The following is a 24011-nucleotide window of genomic DNA, read 5'->3' on the forward strand; positions in this document are numbered from 1 at the left end:
AGATAGTTTGGTTCTTTTTCCAGTATTAAATGGTGAGATCTTCAAAAAAGCCTGAACAAACCTACAAAGCCTTTGGGTCAGCTGCATTTCCATGGCACCTTGTAAAATATTACAAAGCATAAAAATAAAGACTAAGATGAAGTCGAGGAGAGTATCAGGCCATGTTGTTTCCAAAATTGTAAGGACAGTGGAGCTAATGGGGTCCCTTAGAGGGGTGGTGATTCAAGCAGAAAGTGTCTATTGTTACAGAAGTTCAGCTTATATAAGTGACTAATTTATAGACATTCAAGCCCATAAAATAAAATTAATAATTACAAACTTCTATAACTAAGTCCATAAGATTTCAGAGCCAGAAAAAATCTGTTTTATAAATTCAACACTGACACGACTGAAATAAGGTTAGATATATTATTTAACTAAATAATCAAAATTTTGAATGCAAATTATTCAGGCTAGTCATAAGTACCAGGTGGGATCATTGTGGGTACTAAATAACATAACTGTGCTAAAATGGTGCTGGGCATAGTAAATACTTGAGGATAAAAGGTAAGAGGACTCCTTTCTGTTTCTTTTCTCACTCTTAAGCTTTTCACAGATTTATATCCGTTTTTCTTCCTTACCTGAAACATGATATGTTTTGTTAGACTGATCCAGTAACTCTGTACTATTTATCCCAATTAGCTTGCAATGTGTAAATTATTCTCTGTGTATCTTAAATTCAACATGCATTTTTAACAGCATTAACACATTAACATTTTAACATTAACATTTATTCTTTTAATATTAACACTGTCCAAAAGGAAAGTCATTTGAAGCAACCCTTATTTTCCTTTGCTGTGCTGAGAAAGTTAACTAAGTTACCCATTAGACTGTTTAATCAATGGAAAATACCTAAAGTCTTGACAGATTCACAAGTAGCAATGATATGATGTAATTTCTTACTTGTTTTTCCTTGTTTCATTTCCTCTTAAGTTTTTCATTACCTTGTATTTTAAATAAAGCAAACCCTGGCTCATTGTTGGCATTTAATAGGTGCCTGTTGAATTGAGAGGGAAGGAATTAAATGTTTTAATTATGACCAGAGGCACTGACTTCTCATATTCATATGAAAAACTACTTCAGTTAATTTCTTGGGATGGGAGAAGGGTTAAATGGATTACATTATAAGGGAGACTGAACAATTTATAGCATCTTTTATTTACACTTAAGGTTTTATTGTTAAAGGAATCCTGGAGATGAAATGGCTCAACCTCTTTAATTTATAGAGAAGGAAACCAAGGTCCTGAATTTAAATGGCTGAAGGATGCAAGAGGAATTCATTTATTTTTCTTTACATTTGAGTCAGCTTCTAAAGGGACTTGCTCAAGGGCACTGATTTTACTAAAACTTCCATCTATTTTAGGGGCACTTACGCATCTACAAAAAAATATACAAAAGATAAAGACTATGGTTAAGAACATCAGCTTTTGGGTCAGAGAGACCTGGTTTCAAATTCCTTCTCCATCTCTTACTGGTTATATGACCTTGGACAGATTGTCCTAAGTAATCATCAAATTATGCAATCTCTCCATGCTTCTCCATATTTCCTTGTCAATAAAGAAAGAATGACAAACCCTTGTCCTCTTCAAAGTGGAAATAACAAACCTTCATAGATTTATTATTGATGATAAATATGATAAGGTATATAAAAGATTATCACCAAGCCAGGTGATGGTAAGTAATCAGTATACATCAACTATTATTATAACATGAATTAGAAGTGGGAAAGTTGAAGGGAAGTGATAGAGGCAAAGATAGTCCTGAATTTTGTTAGCAGTGGGCCACTAGTGGGCTCCAGGCTTCTTACAGCCAACATGGAGGAGCAGACTTAGACATATTGAGTCTGTTTATCTGGTCAAATCAGAACCTCCCTCCTCTACTCCTTTCTTTGTATTTTTATACAATTTCTCTTTCTACCAAACATAGTATAGGCTTTAGAGACTTGCTGAGTAACAGTAAGGGCTCCCCTAGTCTGCCCAAGACTCTATCTTAGCATTTTTCACAAAGCCTTCCTCTGCTCCCCACCCCACACTTCTTGATAGCTCCTGAAGGAGAGAATCCACCTAAGTGTCTTCCACTTAGCATATGCCATTCTCAGGAAGGCCAAGACTGTGGGGGAGGCCAGGGATGGATTTGAGGCCATGTAACTTATTTCTCTCATCTGCTTTAGAAACTCCTTCCTCCCAGGAACCAGCCTTGTTCATCTTTACATATTCACTCACTCCATCTCACAGTGAGTAGGTGGTGACCAGTCTTATTCATCTTTACATATTCACTCCATGTCACGATGAGTAAGTGGTGGATACTCAGTAAATGTTTGTGATTTGCAGTAATAAATGCACATATGTGGAGGAGTTACTGGTATGGAAGCCCTCCTATTTTTGAGTCTGGTCTGGAGAGATTTATTACAACCAATATGGATTTTTCACCCAACTCCAACAACAGCACTCACAGCTGAAATCTCAGTATTTTAAATGAAAAATAAAATCTCTATGAACTCTTCTTCCCTAGGTACTGATGTGCAATGACCTGTGTTATTAAATGTCAGAATGAAATAGAACCAGTTTTCTTAAAAAGAGAGAAGTGTAATTCTTGCATTTCTGGTATCTTTCAGAAAAGGTACACTAATTGGTTACCTTCCAGGACACGTATATCACTGTAACTCACGTAACTGCTGCTGGTGCTGCTAAGTCGCTTCAGTTGTGTCCAACTCTGTGCGACCCCAGAGACAGCAGCCCACCAGGCTCCCCCGTCCCTGGGATTCTCCAGGCAAGAACACTGGAGTGGGTTGCCATTTCCTTCTCCAATGCATGAAAGTGAAAAGTGAAAGTGAAGTTGCTCAGTCGTGTCCGACTCCTAGCAACTCCATGGACTGCAGCCTACCAAGCTCCTCCGTCCATGGGATTTTCCAGGCAAGAGTACTGGAGTGGGGTGCCATTGCCTTCTCCAACTCACGTAAAGTCAGGGCCAAACCTCATATCTCAAAAAAATAGAAGACACTCTGCTTGGGATGACTCTTTGTGACTCCATGGACTGTAGACCTAGAGGCTCCTCTGTCCATGAAATTCTCCAGGCAAGAATAGTGGAGTGGCTTGCCATTCTTTTCTCCAGGGGATCTTCCTGACCCAGGGATCAAACCTGGGTCTCCTGCATCGCAAGCAAATTCTTTACTGTCTGAGCCACCCTAGAAGCCCTCTATCACCTATAGGGGAAATGTATTGATAGAAAGGTTATACTACATAAAAATACTTTTAAAATCTGTATATTGAAATTATTGTAAAATACCCTAAATTTTCTGTAGAAAATATTTAAAGTTAGTTATTTTGATGATATTCTTTCATGTTTTTGTTAGAGTCAAGAATCAATTCCTTTTCACTGAGAAAACGATTTCCAAATCCATCTATCTTGAGTCTCTCCTTACTAACCACATTTAATAAAATTGGATGAAAGATAATACTGGCACTTATTCAATGTGGTGTTTCTTTTTCTTGCTTGCTTACTTACTTGGTATACAATTAAGTATCTCACTCCAATTTAAATTACAAGCTAGGAATACTTTAAATGTTAAACTGGAAAATAAATTTAAAGGTTGTTTGAGGTAATTGGGGCTTACATAGCGCTAGTGGACTTGTTTCCATATGCTATATGTAAGCCTGGATTCAAATACTAGAATAGGGCTTAGGGTTTTTTTGTTTGTTTGTTTTAAATAAATTTCTATTGGAGTATAGTTGATTTACAATGATGTGTTAGTTTTTGCTGTATAGCAAAGTGAATCAGTTATACATATACATATATCCACTCTTATTTTCAGATTCAGTCCCCACATAGGTCATTACAGAGTATTGAGTAGAGTTCCCTGTGCTATACCGTAGGTCGTTATTAATTATCTATTTTATGTATCGTAGTGTGTATATGTCAATCCCAATCTCCCAATTTATTCCTCCCTGTCTCCTTTCTCCCTTGGTAACAATAAGTTTTTCTGTATCTGTGGCTGTATTTCTGTTTTGTAAATATGTTCATTTGTGCCATTTTTTTTAGATCCCACATATAAGGAATGTCATATGATATTTGCCTTTTTCTGTCTGACTTACTTCACTCAGTATGACAATCTCTAGGTCCATCCATTTCGCTGCAAACAACATTATTTCATTCTCTTTTAAAATTTGACCACAATAGTAAGTCTGATAACTCTTTTCTTCTTTCCCAGCCCCTTTGCTTTTACTCTGTCTCAAGCCAACATGTCACTGAAAAATGAGCCAAGAGTAAATACCTCTGCACTGCAGAAAATCGCTGCTGACATGAGTAATTTGATAGAAAATCTGGATACGCGAGAGCTCCACTTTGAGGGAGAGGAGGTGGACTGCGATGTGTCTCCCAGCGATCCCAGGACACAGGAAGGTAAAGACTGATGATCTGAGTGAGTAGAAAGTTTATCATGGTTTCTTGGCAGAACACAGATTTGAAATAACGAGCAAGTGATTGATTATCCTTGCTGATGTCACAGCACTGAGCTGAGTTTCACTAGCTGTTTTCTTGTTGTAGCACATTATGATTCTTAAAAAAGATGCCTGTAACAGGCAAGTGATGCTAGTATCATTGTATTCTTATGACAATTTTATTTACTTTTTTATTTTTTAGTGTATATCCCTTTCTCTGCTGTTTATAAGACTCAAGGATTTAAGGAGCCTAATATACAGACGTATCTCTCCGGCTGCCCAATAAAAGTTCAAGTTCTGGAAGTGGAGCGCTTTACATCTACAAAACGGGTCAGAGCGTATATGGACTCAACTTGTATTCATCAAAATTTATGACTTAACACACTGACTTTCATTTTCCTTCCTTCTGGCTATGACTATGTCTTTAACTTTCAGTTTGTGTTTATGTTTATGACTTCTGAGTCCTCTTCACCTCAGATTTTTGCATCCTTCTCATTTAGCCTTTATTCTTGTATGCCTCTTCCCCCATTCTGGAAAAAAAATTTTTTTAAGGTAATTAAGACAGTTTACAACTATAATACACTGCAAAGTGCCTTTCCTACTCTTCCTCTCTCCCCAGTTTTCTGTTCAGTGTGGACTCGGGGGGCATTGCTATTCCACCTAGAATGCCAGTTATAAACCAAGGAAAAGTTTAGCTTTCTTAATACTTGTTCAGTAAGAAAATAATAATGCTACCTGACTCTCAAAAGGAAAACATCTGGGAGGCTGCACGGTCAGTGCCTTTGCCCAGAAGTGGTGCTGAGAGATTTCTTTGCACGTACTCTGCCACTCTGGCTTGTTCCTTACACCACCCCTTAAGCTTCATTCATGTGCTTTCTCTTTAAGCTTTGGAAAGGCATTGGGAGTAGAATGTTTTCAACAAGGAAACCTGAACCTCTTGAAGAGGACTGGGCTAGGAGATGCTGTTAGGGTAGTTGTGTTTGCTGTATTCCTGACTGGGTTGCACACTTGTTAGGTCTGAGCGTAGAGAACATTGCTGCAGGCTGGTGGCCTTTGTCCCTTCCGGCTAAGCTCTGACTGGCAGAATAAAGCTGTCATTGACTTCTGCCTCTGGGGAAGTGGGGAATAACCTTTCTGCCTGGGGCAGACTCTGGAGGGTGGCCTGTGCTGCCTGCGTTTTGGTGGTTTTGCCTGTTGCTCTGACCTGAGCTTTTCCTGGTAGCTCAGACGGTAAAGAGTCTCCTTGCAATGCGGGAGACCCAGGTTCAAGCCCTGGGTCGGGAAGATCCTTTGGAGAAGGAAATGGCAACTCACTCCAGTATTCTTGCCTGGACAATCCCATGGATAGAAGCACCTGGCAGGCAACAGTCCGTGGGGTCACAAAGAGTCAGATACAACTGAGTGACTTCACTTTCACTTTCTGTCCTGACCTACCTGTGCGTATCCTAACCTCTAGTTTACAGCCACCTCGGTGTCCAGCTTTCCTTCAGCATCTTCCTATGAGCTGGGTCCTTATCTTTGATACACCACTGAACACAGCCTACCAAGAAATGTCTCTAAGATGATTTGCCTTATATCACCTACCAGCATTTAGATTGAGAGGTGATAACTTGTGGAGGTTAAATGCACAGATTACAGAGCCAAACCATGTGGTTTAATTCCTGTCTTTGTATTGTGACCCCCAGCCAGTTACTTAACATCTCTGTGTTTGAGTTTCCTCCTCTGAATAATGGGTATAATAGTACATATTTTATAGGTTTGTTATGAGGATTTAATAATAATAATAATAAATGGTATTGTATAATGTGGACTTCCCTGGTGACTCAGATGGTAAAGAATTGGCCTGCAATGCAGGAAATGTGTTCAATCCCTGGGTTGGGAAGATCCCTTGGAGAAAGGAGTGGCTATTTAATAATAATAATAATATATGGTATTGTATAATACCAGAATATAATATATTGTATTATACAAGTATATACTATATAATACTGTGTATTATTATTACTACGTATATCCTAACATTATTCATGAAGATAAATATTCAAGCCACCAAACCAGGACTTCTCTTTGCTCATACTTTTCTGTTAGTAAAATAAGTTTAGTTCTATTCTTTTTTTATATATATTAAAATTTTTATTTTGGATCCTAATTTTTAAGTATAATTGATTTCCAATATTATATTAATTTCACACTTCAGTTCAGTCACTCAGTCGTGTCCAACTCTTTGTGACCCCATGGACTGCAGCATGCCAGGCTTCCCTGTCCTTCACCAGCTCCCGGAAATTGCTCAAATTCATGTCCATCGCATTGGTGATGCCATCTACCCATTTTATCTGCTGTCATCCCCTCTCCTCCTGCCTTCAATCTTTCCCCCATCAGGGTCTTTTCCAGTGAGTCAGTTCTTCACATCAGGTGGCCAAAGTTTTGGAGTTTCAGCTTCAGCACCAGTCCTTCCAATGAATATGCAGAACTGACTTCCTTTGGAATTGACTGGTTTGATCTCCTTGAAGTCCAAGAGACTCTCAAGAGTTAATTGATTTCACATTTTGTTTTAAATCTTGGTCTGTGTAGGAAAAGCTAAGGATCCTCCTTGTCCTACTTAGTGTTTAGTTTACTAGGAAATATGAACTGACTCCGTGTAGTTTGAATGTCATTCCAGGTAAATAAAAATAACACCTTTCTATGACTGAATCTGTTCTGTGTGCCAGCTCATGGTAGGCGCTTCTCTGTTCACTCTCATGACAGCCCCCTAAGGACAGACACTACTACCCACCCTCCCCAGCAGGAGGTCTCCCACGTGTCCCTCCTGTTCCTCCTCCTTCCCTTTGCTCCGCCTCTCGAGGCTCCTTGCCCTTGTCCTCTGGCAGGGCTCCGGCTATGGATAGCCCAGACCCAGTTCACTCTGGGTTGGATGCATCCCTTGACCAAGGCACCTCCCCCCTACCCAAGGTAGCCTTTTTAAGTGGCCCTCTCCTTCCTGCTCCAGCACCTGGTCCTACCCTTTGTCCCTTCAGAATGAAGTGTGCCCTCCTGAGTCCTAGGTTACTGTCCAGATTTCCCTCCTCTTATCACACCTTCATGGGCAGTCCCTTTATTACAACTTCTCACACTGTTCCAATTCCAAAGCATTCCAGTAATTCTGCTGAGATATTATCTGACCGAAGTGATGCTTGGTTAAGGCTTCATAGCTAGTACGGCTGCACCAGGCAATTTCAGACCTTTAGATGCTTCAAAAAGGATGGGACAGGCTGTTGCCATTGCCCCACACTGTCTTAGAATTGCTAAGAATTGTCCAGAATTCTCGCTTTATGTGTGAGGGATAGAACTTGACATTTGTAATGTTTTTAAGTATTCAGTTTTGTTAGATTGGGAAATATAATCCTAGAATATGTGGCAGCTTGCATAAATTGTATAATTGTTCTCATTTATTTGACTCATCTTAAATTGAGCATTTTTCACTCAAATGCAGAGTTTCTGGTCACTCTGAGTTCTCCTGCATCCTTCTTTGTGAAACACGATGCGGCATGATGCCTATAATGTTGGTCAAGGTGAAAGGCAGCATATAATATTAGACCCCAGAACTAGGTCCTTTTGACTTCTGGCTATAGTCATCGTCACGGATCCCAACTGGAGGCAAAGCAGGAAATAGAATTGAATGTTTGCAGTGATCTGTTTGGATTCTAGACCTAAAAGCACAAGTTACATTGATTCTGGGCTCATTTTTTTTTAATTAATTTATTTTTTGGCCACACAGTAGGGCAGTGGGATCTTAGTTCCCTAGCCAGGAGTCAAATTTGCTCCCCATGCATTAGAAGCACAAAGTCTTAACCACTGGAGCACCAGGGAAGTCCCCTCAGGCTCATTTTTTAATACTACAGTTATACAGAGTGGTCATGCTTTAGAAGTTTGCAGAATATACCAAACATTGGTGATGAATAGCACCAGGCCTGGTCGCCCATCGGGTTACTGATACCAAAGCCTGGATAAACTAGCAAAGGAGGAGACATTTACTGTTTTTTGCCCCAGCACCTGTCAACACGTATGGGGCCTGGATCTCCCAGGAGGGGCCAGTGTCCTCTAGGTGGTCCAGTGTCCATCACCCTCCCCTACTCCCCACACACCATGGGAACTGTCAAGATCTCCTGTGCTTTATAAATCTCTCTCCATCTGCTGACACTTTGCTTTATCAAAACTTTTATCCCTCAGGTCTGTTAGTGCTTCCGATTGAATCACTAGTCACCAAGATATATTTGCATTTTAAGAAGAAACATTTTTAAAATATTAAGTGGAAATTCATCCTAGTTAAGTAGTTGGGGAAATATTTTGTGTGTAGGAAGATCATTTGTCCTTTTCCTTCTAATCATCCTGTACCTTCCTAGTCACTGGTGTAGCTAAAGGACAGAGAGCTATTGTAGACCAGGATGGACCTCTCAAGGCATTTCAGAAGGAGAGGGCATTGGTGTCATTTGTGAAGAGCAAAACTGCACTAAGATTGTGCTCCACAATGGAACTCATTTCCTTCAGCTTCACTCTCACCCCCTGCATTGTCTGTTCACTGCTTGGACAATCTCGTGATGGCTAATTAGGGTTTTCATTCATTGTCTCTTTTACCTGGCTTCTTGTTTCAGAAGTATGTCTGTGTGTCTTTGTATTTAGAACAATAAGATTTGTGGAGGTTTGCCTTTGATATAAGTCAGAGTTTGTCTTGCATATATCATAAGATGAATAGTTAAGAGAATATTACTTCTGTAATCAGTCATTTTTAAAAAACATTTTGCTTCCTTACTTACACAAAATAAGCAAGCTGGATTTAAAGATACTTCCACATTACTTTTTAATTAGCTATTGTACACAGAGAGATGTTGTTGTTATCTAAAATATCAACCATTTTTATTTACCGCTATAGGTACCAAGCATCAATCTTTACACTATTGAATTAACACATGGGGAATTTACATGGCAAGTGAAGAGGAAGTTCAAGCACTTTCAAGAATTTCACAGAGAACTGCTCAAGTACAAAGCCTTTATCCGAATTCCCATTCCCACCAGAAGGTAACCCAGAATTGACTATAACGTTATCCCAGTATATGGGTTGGATAGAAAGAATATTTCGGTTCATATTATTGGTTAACTAGTCCATTGTTGCTAGATATTTCTTTTTATTAAATAGACTCTTCTAAAAATAAACCATCTCATGAAAAATACTATGAGAGTCATGGTTCAAAGATTAATAAATATTTACATTGCGTGTGTGTGTGTGCATTTTAGACACACGTTTAGAAGACAAAATGTCAAAGAAGAGCCTCGAGAGATGCCAGCTTTGCCCCGCACATCTGAAAACATGATCCAACAAGAAGAACAGTTCTTCAGTAGAAGGGTAAGTCCCTTCGCTCTTCTGTTGTTCTGAGCAAACTGCCGCACTGTAGAAAGATGGCGTTGACTGACGGTTGAGGTGGGCCTTGATGCAACTTCTCTTACCCACTGATCCATCACCTAGGCTGGTTTACCTCTCGGGAACTAATTAGGGAAGGCTTCTTCCCCAAGCCACTCTGGCCCTGGGGAGCTTGCATTCCCCCAAGGAGGAAGAGGGTTCTGAGGGAGCTGCACTCCCTACAGGAAACTTTTGGGTTTCATTGTGAGTCAAGATTGAGCTCATAGTTGAGGGCTTTGAGATCTACTCTTTTAAAATCATCTATTTCCATATATTTGCTTCAGAATCTATAGTGGCTTATCCTAAATATATGTAAAATCTCATTCCAAGACCATAGATGGAGCAGTGAGGGTCTGGGAAGAGTAGGACAGAGTACAGACACCTCGGGACAGGGAACACTTCTGCCCACTCGGCTTCAGTGATATGGTGTTGCCTAGGGCAGAAGAGTAATTTGTTTCTAAATTTAATTAACAATTAAGTGTCAGTGTTGGGGGCTTCCCTGGTGGCTTGGTCATAAGGAATATTCCTGCTAACGCAGGAAACATGGGTTCAATCCCTGATCTGGGAAGATCTCACATGCCTCAGAGCAACTAAGCCTGTGTGCCACAACTACTGAGCCTGTGCTCTAGAGCTTGGGGCCTGCAACTGCTGAAGCCCATGTGCCCTAGAGTCTGTGCTCCGCAACAAGAGAAGCCACTGTGATGAGAAGCCTGTGCACCGAACCAGAAAACCGCCCTCACTTGCCACAGCTAGAGAAAACCCCAGGCAGCAACAAAGACCCAGCACAGCCAAAAATAAAATAAATAAAAATTATTTTTTTAAATGTCAGGTTTTTTTGGTAATCTGGAACTTTTATGCTTTGAAAGAGACGTGTTCAATGTTCCTTGTCCAGTGATAACATTAAGGAATAATTGAATGACTTACTGAAGATGGGAGGATCATGCCATTGTCATTAACTGCTTACATTTTCCTTTAAGTATGATGGTATCTTTAATCTGAAATATATGTATTACAGAAACAGCTGGAAGATTACTTGACAAAGTTACTAAAAATGCCCATGTATAGAAACTATCATGCAACAGTAAGTACTTTTCAGTGATTTAATTTCTGAAGTAATTTTATAAAATTGTAAAGTGTCGGCTACATTTTAGATCATTTTATTAACACAAGTGCTTGTATCCACTTCTGCATTATTCTTTAAGTTAAACTAAACTAAATAAAATGAATACAAAATTGATTTTATTGTATAGCATGGGGACCTATCGTCAGTCTCCTGTGATAAAGCATAATGGAAAAGAATATTTTAAAAAAGAATGTCTATATGTATACTACTGAATCACTTTGCTGTACAGCAGAGATTGGCATGACATTGTAAATCAACTATACTTCAACAAAAAAGTAAAATTACAAAAATAGGAAAACAAAATTGATTTGACAGCCAGGATCCAGTTTAGGGTGATGCTATTTTTAAAATATCAACTATGATAGTTAATATAACAATAAATTTAAATGAACTTGAAATACTACTAAAGATTATCTAGAAATGCTACTAGATTATCTAGAAATCAACCTTCTTCACTCCTCAGGCTTTCAGAGGAGAAAATGTCAAAATGCATTTCTAACACTGAAGAAAAAAAACATTGAGTAGTAAGTCAGAGAAGGCAATGGCACCCCACTCCAGTACTCTTGCCTGGAAAATCCATGGACAGAGGAGCCTGGTGGGCTGCAGTCCATGGGGTCGCTAAGAGTCGGGAACGACTGAATGACTTCACTTTCACTTTTCACTTTCATGCATTGGAGAAGGAAATGGCAACCCACTCCAGTATTCTTGCCTGGAGAATCCCAGGGACGGTGAAGCCTGATGGGCTGCCGTCTCTCGGGTCGCACAGAGTCAGACATGACTGAAGTGACTTAGCAGCAGCAGCAGCAGTAAGTGATGAAGACAGTTGAACAGAGTTGAATACCCAAAGATTGTACTGTAATTACCATCTGACTGGCCTGTGATGCCTGTAACAGGCCTGTCTTTTCATGTGAAAGTGAGAAGCATGGGAAACGCTAAGGACAGGAAAAACTCGAGAATTCTGAGAAAAGAGAGGAGAGGTGGTGGGGCTTAGAAACAACTGCAGAGGTTATGTTTGGGAGGCACTTAACTGGCAAGCAGGAGGAAGTGGGCTTTACAGAAGGCATCAGAAAACAATGAGCTCTGCCTTCAGAGGCCCTTGAAGGTGGGGTTAGGTATTTAAAGGGTTAGCTTCAGTTATCCAAAGGTTCAGATCATTGAGAGGGCACTGGATTGTTAGAGTTTGCACCTGTGTATGTAAAACTGTACTACTGTGGAGCGTGACCATGTGTATATGGTATATATGCAGAATTTCAGAGTAGGTGCAGGTATGATCCAGCCTCTGGTTTAGAGAATGGCATGAACAGGTGAACAGAAAGAGCGAAGCCCTCTGTATTTAGGAAAGGAAGCAAGAGTGCCTTGACTCTCTGGAGTTTTCTTGCTGCCCTATAGATGCCTGCCTCTGTTATTTGGAGACGGGCAGGGCATGCACCCAGCTGGTCCCCTTTACACACAAATGACCTGGGACTGGAAAACCTTCTGCAGCAGCGTGCACTGTGACATTTGATGGTCTTAAAGGAGCTTCTGTGGTTTCACAATCCTGAAGAAGAGTTTTCCCAGGGAAGCCAGCAATTTGGGTTCAACCAGAGACTCTCAAGAGAAGGCTGATGGGAAATATTTCTTCCCTTCTAGAATTCAGGAATGTGCTTCTTTGAAAAAACATAATGAATAAGAATGTTACTTCTATTATTACTAAAAATGGGAGTCTAATGTTGATTTTTAAATGTTTGCTGCTACTGCTGCTAAGTCGCTTCAGTTGTGTCCAACTCTGTGCGACCCCATAGACGGCAGCCCACCAGGCTCCCCCATCCCTGGGATTCTCCAGGCAATTTAAATGTTTACTTGTATTCAAATGTTCATATTAACTTCCTTTCCAATCATAAAAATCTTTTAAAAGCTGAGCCATGTTGTATTTAGATAGTCCAGAGTGTCTTCTAAACATTTCCTTTGGAAAGGGAAACCTAGTTACAACTGATAAAAAAAAATGAGAAGTAACATATATTTATTCAATTTTGTTTTTTGGCCATGCCTCATGGCTTGCAGGACCTTAGTTCCCCTACGAGGAATTTAATCCAGGGCCCCAACAGTGAAAGCACCAAGTCCTAAACACTGGACTGCCAGGGAACTCCCTCATTTTTAAGGGCTACTTAGATTATTCTCCCCAGTAGCGGTATTCTCCAGAAGGCTTCAAGCATAGGATCTGTCTGAACATTATTTTCCTCTCACACTAATGATAATCTGACTTGGAGACTAGCTTGCAGGGCTCTGCCTGATACTTGTGAAATTAGATTGGCATCCGTGTGTCTCTTTTGATAATTGTGAGACATATTCAAATTTCTGTCTGCAAAAAGCATATAGAAGTATTAAAATCATTTTAATATAATCATATATAATTAATTTATATTTTTACAAGCCCCAGAAATTTTGAGATATTATTATCTCCTGGGTTTGTTGCTTGTCCTTTGGCATGGGAACCCTTTGGTCCCCTATTTTCCTAGAATTTAAATTTAACAAGTTCCTTTGGAAAGACAAAGGATATTGATTAGTACATTATTTAGAGATCAATAGCCCAATGGAATATTGTCAGACTAAATTAATCATTAAATTCTTATTCCTGAGATTTGCTTGCTCAAGTTGAGAATGGAATTTTTATCACTGAAGAGGCATTGAGACATCTGGACAATACAATGTTTGTTAAATTTCAAATTGTATTATTTAGGTTTGTTTCTAAATTGACCTGGTCACATTTGTTTTCAATCCCATAAATCTATATTAGGATATTTATTGCCAAGGATTTTTTCCCTATATAATAGCACTAGTTCTTTATTCAAATTTCTCTTTAGTAAAACATTAGGATAAATTTGAATTTTTTTCTTAATACACAGCTTTAAATTTTCCACATTGCTAATGTGTGTTTTTTTATTTAGATGAAATTCTCTACATTTAGCAACTTTTGTATGATATTCTGAAGTTACTGTTTCTGAATTATTTCAAATAATATTCCTGTTGTCAATGATTTGATAATAGCTATATGTGCATAAGAAAATATCCAAGTATTAGATGAATGGTTTCCCTGATTTTTGCTTTTCATTTCCTATTCTTCTGTTCAGCTAGTCTCTGACTTTGCATAAATTAGTTACACCTCTGGAGAAGTTTCTTCCAGTATAAACTAGGATTAGTATTTTTCTCTCTGCTCCCTAGAGATAAAATGAGAAATTCTGGCTTAGGATTTCAAGACATTTAGAATTCTATGGCTTAAAGTCTGTAATATCATTTCTAATAACCTATGTATTTCTATATTTTCCAATTAGAATACATTTCCACAAATCAGAATTTTTAAATGTATGGTATCGAATCACCATGTTTGATATAAGAAATAAAATATAAAGACCTTGACTTTGAAAATCCTTATAAAAAGTGCTATGTGAGAATATGTTTGATCTGAAGTTTTTAAAGATATTTAAATCCTTTTGAATTTTAAAAACTTCTTCCAATCACCCTAAGAAAGAAAATCAATTGGACCTCACAGTACTGACAGCTTTGAGAGATGTGTAATTTTTTCTTACAAGGTTAATTTTAGGCAGTCACAATCACATAAACAAAACTTCAAAGGAAAATTGTTATAGTTCATTTTATTAATCCCATTTATAAGCCCAGATCAAACGCCATTTCCTCTGTGATGTCCCATTAGTTAGGAAGCAGTCATCCTCTCCCTGTATCTCTATTAATAAATACTTTCACATGTAACTGTTACGGTTCTTCCCACAGAACTTGAGTGATGTGGAGTGTGTTCTGTGTCTGGTCTCTCCTCTGCCTCCTAATGCCAGGAGTGTATCTTTTTGTCTTTGATTTTCTATTAAGCCTGTTATTGACATGGTCTGCTATTGTTGGCAGGTCTCACCATGACCTTCTTGAGCATTTTGTCTCTACATCTTAGAACACACGTCACTATCTTGATTGTGTTTTAATTGTGTATATCCTTCTAAAAAATACTTTTTCAGGGCAATGCCATTGTGATCTGTATAATCTGTAAAGTACCCCAGATGTGCTTATACATGGAGGTACATAATATTTTTTGAATGCTTGAATTTTTCCTCTTCTTTTTTTGCTTTCTAACATATGGATTTTGGGCCTCTTTTCAGACAGAATTTCTTGATATAAGCCAGCTGTCTTTCATCCATGATTTGGGACCAAAGGGCATGTAAGTTTCAGTATTGATCTCTAAGGAGGAGTACGAAAAGTTGATGAGCATTGTAGCTTTTGATTTATTGGTGTACCAGGGTGATGGAGCTCCCCTGGCTTCACTGTTTTCTTCCCAGCAGAGTCAGAGCGACTGAGGGACCTATTTATACAAAACAGAATATCTTGCTACATTAAACAAAGGTGCCAACTGCTCCACACTCCTTCTCCTCTTACCCCACAGTAGTGGGTGTTTACAGAGATAACAAATATGATGTGTGCGAGAATGCATTAAAAATCAAATATACGAGATCCCTTCTTTATCACATATAAAAGTTAGCTATTTACCATTTATTTTATTGACTAAAAGTAATGCTGTGTACAATGTATGTTATGTAACAAGATTGAAATTTACTTAATGATTATCTTCTGATGGGCTACAGTCCATGGGGTAGCAAAGAGCTGGCCACAACTGAGCGACTGAGTACATCCTTCATGATATGAGAGCTTACAAAGAGTTTAACTTTTCTAGTCAAGAACATTGTTGGTAGTTCTTTTAATATTTTTTTTGTTTGGTTGGTTGGCCATTATTATTGTTTTTTCTTTTCACATCTTTCAGAGTTAGGATATTTCTCCTTCTGAAGTAATAGCTTTGCTTTACTTCTTTGACATGAGTTGGTCCTAGAACTGTAGGTGAAGGGATGCAGAAATACCCTGGAATCTGTGGATGAGCATTCTCAATGATCTCCATAGCAGATGAACCTCCCCCGTGCCGGCATTTGGCAACATGTGGGGTCTTTTTCAGGCTGTCATGGTGGCTGGGAGAATGCTCAGCATTTAGAGCCAGAAGCCGGGATGCTTAGGTCCTGCTGTGTGTGCAGTATGCTGTCCCCTGCACCAACAGGCCTACATCCACCAGGTGCTTTTAAAGACTGGCTTGGAGTTCTGAGCCTAGTAAACATAGCAGTGATCTATTTGACAGTGCAAGCAGAAAACGTAGAGCGGTAGGGCATGGAAGAACAGAACAGTTTATTTAGTTCCCAGTTATGAGGCTATATCAGCTAAGTGTGAGCTGGAAGTTTAAAGATGATGGGTTAACTCGATGTCTCTTTCAGAGAAGGTATGATAATGAAAAGATCCGGAGGACACAGAATACCAGGCCTGAATTGCTGTGGCCAGGGAAGAGCCTGCTATCGGTGGGCAAAAAGGTGAGACTTGAGAGTTTGTGTGTTTGTCTTAATAAACTGAGTATTGGGGGAGTTTTTATATTCTAGTTTTCAATTATAAATCTTTGAAAGTCATGGCAGAGCAAATGTTAAATTATTTTTAAGTTCCAGGTTTCAGCTCTATTTAAATACTCTACTCAAAATTGCATTTGTAGGCAGAGTATGCCAATTACATAGATAAAAACCCAATGGGCCATAGGATTCAAAAATTGGTCAGCCAGGGAACATAGACAGTGGCCAATTAGCACCAGTCATTATGCTTAACATCAATAGTCATTAGGGGAAGATAAATCAAAACCACAGTAATCTACGACTCCATAGCCACCAGGATGGCTGTGATAAGCAAACTGGACAATAGCAAGTGTTGTCAAGGCTGTAGAAAAATTAGAACCTTCATATTGCTGGTGCATCATGTAAAATGATACAGCCAGTTTGGAAAACAGGGTGGCAGTTCCTCAAAATGTTAAACATACAGTTACCACATACCCCAGATATTTCCAAACAGAACTGAACAAATATATCTCCATTAAAACTTATTCATGAATGTTCATAGCAGCATTATTCAGAGTAGCCAAAAAGTGTAAAAAGCCCAAATGTTCATCCCCTGATGAGTGGTTAACCAAAATATGCTACAGCCCTAAGATGGAATATTATTTGGCCACAAATAGGAATGAAGAATACTAAAGGGTGTGGGATTTCTCTTCTGGAAAATATCTGGAATTAGATGACCATGATGGTTGCAAAATTTGTGAATATATTAAAACCACTAAATTGTACATTTTCAAGGGGTGAATTATATGGGTTTTAAATTATATTTGAATATTTTTTAATTTTAATGAAAAAAAGAAATGAAAGACTGATAAATGTTGTAATACGAATTAACCTTGGAAACATTACACTAAGTGAAAAAGAAACAGCTACAGAAGGTTACATATTATATGATTCCATTTGCATGAAAGGTTTAGAATAAGTAAATCTGTAGAAACAAAGTACATTCATGGTTTCCAAGGGCTGTGGCACAAGGGGAATGGGGAGTTACTACTACTGGGTGTAGAATTCTTTTTTTAAAAATTAATTTATTTGTTTTAATCAGAGGCTAATTACTTTACAATATTGTAGTGGTTCTTGCCATACATTAATGTGAATCAGCCATGGGTGTACACGTGTCCCCCATCCTGAACCCCCTCCCACCTCCCTCCCTCTCCCACCCCTCCGGGTTGTCCCAGTGCACTGGCTTTGAGTGCCCTGTTTCATGCATCAAACTTGGACTGGTGATCTATTTCATATATGGTAAAATATACATGTTTCAATGCTATTCTCTCAAATCATCCCACCCTCACCTTCTCCTACAGAGTCCAAAAGTCTGTTCTTTATGTCTGTGTCTCTTTTGCTGTCTTACATATAGGGTCATTGTTACCATCTTTCTAAATTCCATATATATGCGTTAGTATACTGTATTGGTGTTTTTCTTTCTGACTTACTTTGCTCTGTACAATAGGCTCCAGTTTCATCCACCTCATTAGAACTGATTCAAATGTATTCTTTTTAATGGCTGAGTAATACTCCATTGTGTGTATGTACCCCAGCTTTCTTATCCATTCATCTGCTGATGGACATCTAGGTTGCTTCCATGTCCTGGCTATTGTAAACAGTGCTTCGATGAACATTGGGGTACACGTGTCTCTTTCAATTCTGGTTTCCTCAGTATGTATGCCCAGCAATGGGATTGCTGGGTCGTATGTCAGTTTTATTTCCAGTTTTTTAAGGAATCTCCACACTGTTCTCCATAGTGGCTGTACTAGTTTGCATTTGGATGTGGAATTCTTTTGGAGTGATGAAAATATTCTGGAATTATATATTAATGATGATAGCATACAAATTTACAAATATAGTAAACTAAAATACACTAAGACCCACTAAACCATACATAAAAAAATAAACAAAAAAATGGTAGTGTTCAGGGGTAATTTTAGAGTTATATTTGTGAGGATGTATATTATGGTAAGTGTGATATAGACAGAAAACTTTAATTCTTGTCCTATGTCCTGTCCAACTAAAGACTCCTTATAGAGGAGTATTCTTATCTCATTCTTATTTGTTCCTCAAAGCATCTATGACAACATTTTTAACATAATAGACAACAGCTATTTGTTCCAATAATAATTTACTGGAATTTTTAAAACTATTAAGAGATGTTTGTAATTTTTCTAACCTTGAAAAAAATATGAACTCATGTGTAAAGAGGAAATTAAGTTATGTGTGAGTTGAAGATATATAAGCTTAAAACTAGGATCTTTAAACGTGTATTTCAGATACATTGCCAACCAAAAATACCATTAGATTGGTTTATTATTTTCTGGGTTTTTAAAGAATAGAAGAAATTACAAGGGAAAGATGAAGAGATTAAGCTAGAGGAAGTTGAGAATTTCTATATTACAAAAAAACAAAAGATTTTTTTAACTACAATAAACGGGACTAGTAGACTAGACAATATTTGTTTTCAAATAAACTTCTGTAATTTATTTAAATGTCCCCAGAAACTTGGGGTATAAGTAACATCACAGGAAATGCAGAGATTCCCACTTGAAGTAGCTTCCCATCCTCTCCTACCTGCAGTGGTACAGAACCCTGGGGAACACTGAGTGCCAAGCCAGGAGAGGACCAGAGCCTAAGCCAGCCTTATGCTCCTGCCCTTATGAACTTCCCTGGGAAAGAATCTGCCTGCAGTGCAGGAGACCTGAGTTCTATCCCTGGGTCAGGAAGACCCCCTGGAAAAGGAAATGGCAGCCCACTCCAATATTCTTGCCTGGAGAATTCCACAGACAGAGGAGCCTGGCAGGCTCCAGCCCATGGGGTCACAGAGAGTCGGACACGACTAAGCGACCAACACTTTCACTTCCTACTCTTGCTTCCTGCACCATACCATGCCTCTCGGGGAGGCAGGACCTCCAAACCACTGGGGCCCTGGCACTAATTCCTCTTGCCTACTCCCCGGTCATCAGCTTTGCCTAAGGTTGCTACTAAGTGTTAGGTATGGATTTTGGGCTGCAAGCACTGGTAAGTCTTTGACTGAAGACTTGCTCTGGATTGCCTGAGCAGAGTAGGCTGGAGGCATTCGCAGGCCCTAGGAACAACCTTCAGCCAAGAGCTGGTGGGAGTCCAGCCCCCTCACCCCTCAGGTAGGGTGATTCACCAGCAAACTCTGCACTGTCTCCCGAGGTTCCCTGGAAGATTTGCAGCACAGCTGCCCACAGTCCAGTGCATGAAAACACATCCTCGATGGCTCCCTTCCTGCTCTTGCTTCCTGTCCTTCCCTTCCTCTGCTTCCTACTAAGCTCCCTAATAAGTAACTTTACAAACCGCTTTCACGTCTATCCGTGTCTCAGAGTTGACTTCTAGAGCAACCCAACCTAAGACATCTACTCAAGAAATGGAAGCCTGGATCTGGTCCATTTTGTCATTTATTGAGCACCTAATGTTTGCCAGGCTGTGTTCTAGCCACTGTGAGAACAGTGGTGAACCAGGCCATGCCCCTGCCCTCACAGAGCACTATTGGAGGAGATCACAGACAGTGGAGAAGCTGACAAGCAGGGTGAATGACTTTAGCACAAGTGTTTATCAGAGCTTTGAAAGAAAAAGAAGGTGATGGGACAGTCAGGGACATGAGGACTTCAGACAGAGGCTTTAGCTACAGAAGTCAAGGAACTGACCTTGAGTTGTAACCTCTGTGAGAAAGAGCAGCCCAAAAAGGTAGAAGGGGGAGGCTTTGTTATATAAAGGAAATATACCTCCCCCACTTTTTAAAGTCTGATAATATCAGATTTCAGTCTTCCTGGTGGCTCAGTGGGTAAAGAATCTGCCTACAATGCAGAAGACACACGAGATGTGAGTTCAATCCCTGGGTCAGGAAGGTCCCCTGGAGGAGGGCATGACAACCCACTCCAGTATTTTTGCCTGGAGAATCACATGGACAGAGGAGCCTGGTGGGCTACAGTCCATGGTGTTGCAAAGAGTGGGACACAACTGAAGTGACTGAACATACATATCAGACTTCAACCAGGACAATCTAAAAAGATATGATCTTCCCTAGAATAAAATGTCTCTTCATTTTAATTTGTATAAATCTTTCCATGAAAATTGAAGCCTTGGTTCCATATTAATAAGTATTTTCTGAGTTACATTCATGGGGTATAAAATGTCAGTACCAAACAAAAATGATAAGATGTAGCTGACAAATTTTGTTTGGAAAATTTCCCACACTAGAAGACTGCTGCTGCTGCTAAGTCGGTTCAGTCGTGTCTGACTCTGTGCGACCCCACAGACGGCAGCCCACCAGGCTCTGCCATCCCTGGGATTCTCCAGACTAGAACACTGGAGTGGGTTGCCATTTCCTTCTCCAATGCATGAAAGTGAAAAGTGAAAGTGAAGTTGCTCAGTCGTGTCTGACTCTTAGCGACCCCATGGACTGCAGCCTACCAGGCTCCTCCGTCCATGGGATTTTCCAGGCAAGAGTACTGGAGTGGGGTGCCATTGCCTTCTCCACACTAGAAGACTATTGGTGTCTAAATGAGAGTTACTTTTAAGGGCAACACTTGATCATATCTCTTTTTTAAATTTTTGTATCCATTTAAAAAAAAAGATTCTGATCATTTTGTATATTCTGTATTGACAAACTGACATAAGGCAAACAAGGCCATCAAACTTTCAACCAAGTCTCAGGCACAAGTATGAAGAAAAGGAAAAAAAAAAAAACATTTCTTCTGTTCTCTGGCAAACACAGCAAGCATTTCTTCCCTCAATTTAAAACATCTGCTTAAACAGCACATCATATTGATGGGCTCAATGATAAGTTTCTTATCTCAAATAATATCTTAAGAGATAATTTATAAGAAATAAATTTAGCATTTACTAAACTATGAACTATACCAAGAATTACAATTTTTAGACAGTGACCATGTCTAAATGATTTTATTTATGCTCCAGGATCTATTTGTGCAGCTGTTATTCAGGCAAGAGTGTTGCTTTGCCTGAAGAACTTGTCTGGGCCCTGGGGAGATACCAGTGGACATGATACACATTCCCTGTTCTCAAGGATCTCACTTTCTAGTAAAGGAAAGACAAGAAACAAGCAGACGAATAAACAGTTCCAGACAGTGATAAGTGCTAGGAAGAAGCGAAACAGGATGCAGAGGCGAGTGGGCTGGGAGCCCAGGAAAACCTTCCAGTGGAGAAATATTTAAGCGAAAGATTGATTGACAGGCAGGGACTGCTCATGGGAGGATCTGGAAGAAATAATTTCTAAGTGAGGAAGAGCAAATGTAGAAGCCCAGAGAACAAGGTAGCAAGTCTCAGGACCAGTGAGACCAACGTGGTGAGAAGGAAGAGTATGAGATGAGGCTGAGAAGGTGATGTGTGACTTAGGTGGCTCTATCTGCATTTTAATGACACAGTTTGTAGTAGAACAGGTCACATCTTGTTAGAACAGACCATAATCTCACCTGGTATAGAACAAGAGAATTCATAAAAGCTCACATTTATTGGCTCCAGGCATTGTGCTAAGCAACATCCTTAAGTCATCTCAGTGAATCCTCAAAAATACTTATGAGCTGGACATTACTCCTATCCTCGTTTTATGGATTTAGACCTCAGGCTCAATTACCCCAGTTCACAGAAAAGGGCAAGTGACAGAACCAAAACTGGAGCCAGGGAGGCTGACTTCAAGCAGACACTTAATCCCTGAGCAGCAGGTGCTGTCGAGAAGGCAATGGCACCCCACTCCAGTACTCTTGCCTGGAAAATCCCACAGATGGAGGAGCCTGGTAGGCTGCAGTCCATGGGGTTGCTAAGAGTCGGACATGACTGAGCGACTTCCCTTTCACTTTTCACTTCATGCACTGGAAAAGGAAATGGCAACCCACTCCAGTGTTCTAGTCTGGAGAATCCCAGGGATGGCAGAGCCTGGTGGGCTGCCGTCTATGGGGTCGCACAGAGTCGGACATGACTGAAGCGACTTAGCAGCAGCAGCAGGTGCTGACTTCCAGAAGGCTGCTTGGCGAATTCCTTTCTTGATGCATATCCTCCTGTTAGAGAAAAAAATCTTTTGACAAAAGAGACAAAGAGGAGAAACAAGAAAAGGTTAATGAATGGTATAGTTAAGAAAAGCTTTAAACTAAGGCCTGGCATCAATTCACCTTATATCTAATAACTGTTACAGAGAACAACTCATCATCGTCAAAACAGAAACCATTCTCTTTTGCCTTCAGATTTCAAAATCCAGCAGTCACTATTAAACACTTCTGTATTTCTTCATCCCTCACTGTTGTGTCTGGTGTGGAGCTCTGGCTAGAGCTGGCTCTGATGCCATTCAGGGGACCTTGACTTCTAGGCAAGTCCCCAAGTCCGGTACGTTTGACTTTTCTTTGTCAGTTTGACAAACCCACCAGCTGTGGTTTTCAAAGCCTGTGGCTCCTTCCTGGTCAGCAACACTGCTGCTCTGGGCCTGTGCCCTGCCATCTGCTCTCTAGCTTACATAGAAAGTCAGGCTGGGACAAGGGATCATAGCTAAAGAAGGACCTTTAACAGATATATGATCTTTAAGCCTTGACCGACTTTTCATCAACAAGTAGTTATACGTAACTCATAACTCAGCCCCATCAGAATGACTGAGTTTCTATTTGATATCATGGCCTTGGCAGTGACATTCAGCAGTGTTAAGAGAATTCTTATAAAACATGAATTTCTGCATTTTCTGAAAACTATTGAGAGTGTTATCCATTAATATTGTTCAGTTGCTTTATGTAAGGTTCCAAGTGAGAAACTTTCTTTGGAATTTATCTTTTTGTTGGGTGACTTCTTTATTTCCTTAATTTATTCATTTGATAAGAAAAACCAGGAAGCTCAAACCCACATTGGTGTGCCATCACCATAATTATATTAGTGTTGTGGTTAGATATTTGCTTTCTCTGACCTTGATATTTTCCCTTTTGTTAATTGTAACACATGTATGACCTTTACTGTGTTATCCTAAATCCATCCCATCCCCCTTTAATTGGAAAGGAGACAGCCTGTATAGTAAAAAAACAAGTGAAATGAAACCATGTGGAAATCAATGTAGATTGTCTACATTAAATCCCAAACTAGAGAGCCACTAAAATGTAATGTGGTTAGCAATTTCAGTAATAATTTGTTATAGGTTTCCTTTAACTTCTGACGTCACATATTACGTTTACAATATTTGTTCATTTATGTTCAGGTATTCTGGCCTTACCTATTTCATAACGTGCTTTATGTTGCCTAATACGTGATATAATATTCCCATTGTTCGTTTCTTTAATTATTGACCAATTCATTTCACCACTACACAATTGCAGGTGACGATGACATTACCTACATGGCCTTCAGACTCTCCTCAATGTGGCCTTTGCCAGGCTCCTACCCCACTCCCCACACCTCATCTGCTACACTTCCGGAAACCCTGCTACACTTCCGGAAACCCTGGCCTCCCCAGGCCGTCCCCCAATACAGGCAGCATTCCCAGCCTTGGTGCCTTTGCTAACTCTTCCCTCCATGTGGATGTATAT

At 39.6% G+C, this 24011-nt stretch overlaps 1 protein-coding gene across 11 annotated transcripts in view; it reads left to right on the forward strand.

Moving 5' to 3' along the window:
• PLD1 (phospholipase D1) overlaps window positions 1–24011 on the forward strand; it is a 276225-nt gene that overhangs the window by 88900 nt on the left and 163314 nt on the right. For 10 of the 11 annotated variants that reach the window (XR_009493069.1, XM_015472492.3, XM_005201681.5 and 7 more), the window contains 7 exon segments: window positions 4247–4437; window positions 4678–4805; window positions 9382–9527; window positions 9744–9852; window positions 10922–10987; window positions 15169–15227; window positions 16321–16413. Coding sequence is in view for 10 of the 11 variants with exons in the window: in XM_015472492.3 (XP_015327978.1) it covers window positions 4278–4437; window positions 4678–4805; window positions 9382–9527; window positions 9744–9852; window positions 10922–10987; window positions 15169–15227; window positions 16321–16413 (761 nt within the window). In the remaining variant the exon portion in view is untranslated. 11 annotated transcript variants of the gene reach the window in all.

The sequence above is a fragment of the Bos taurus genome, chromosome 1, assembly GCF_002263795.3.
Source record: "Bos taurus isolate L1 Dominette 01449 registration number 42190680 breed Hereford chromosome 1, ARS-UCD2.0, whole genome shotgun sequence".
Classification (NCBI taxonomy): Eukaryota; Metazoa; Chordata; class Mammalia; order Artiodactyla; family Bovidae; genus Bos; species Bos taurus.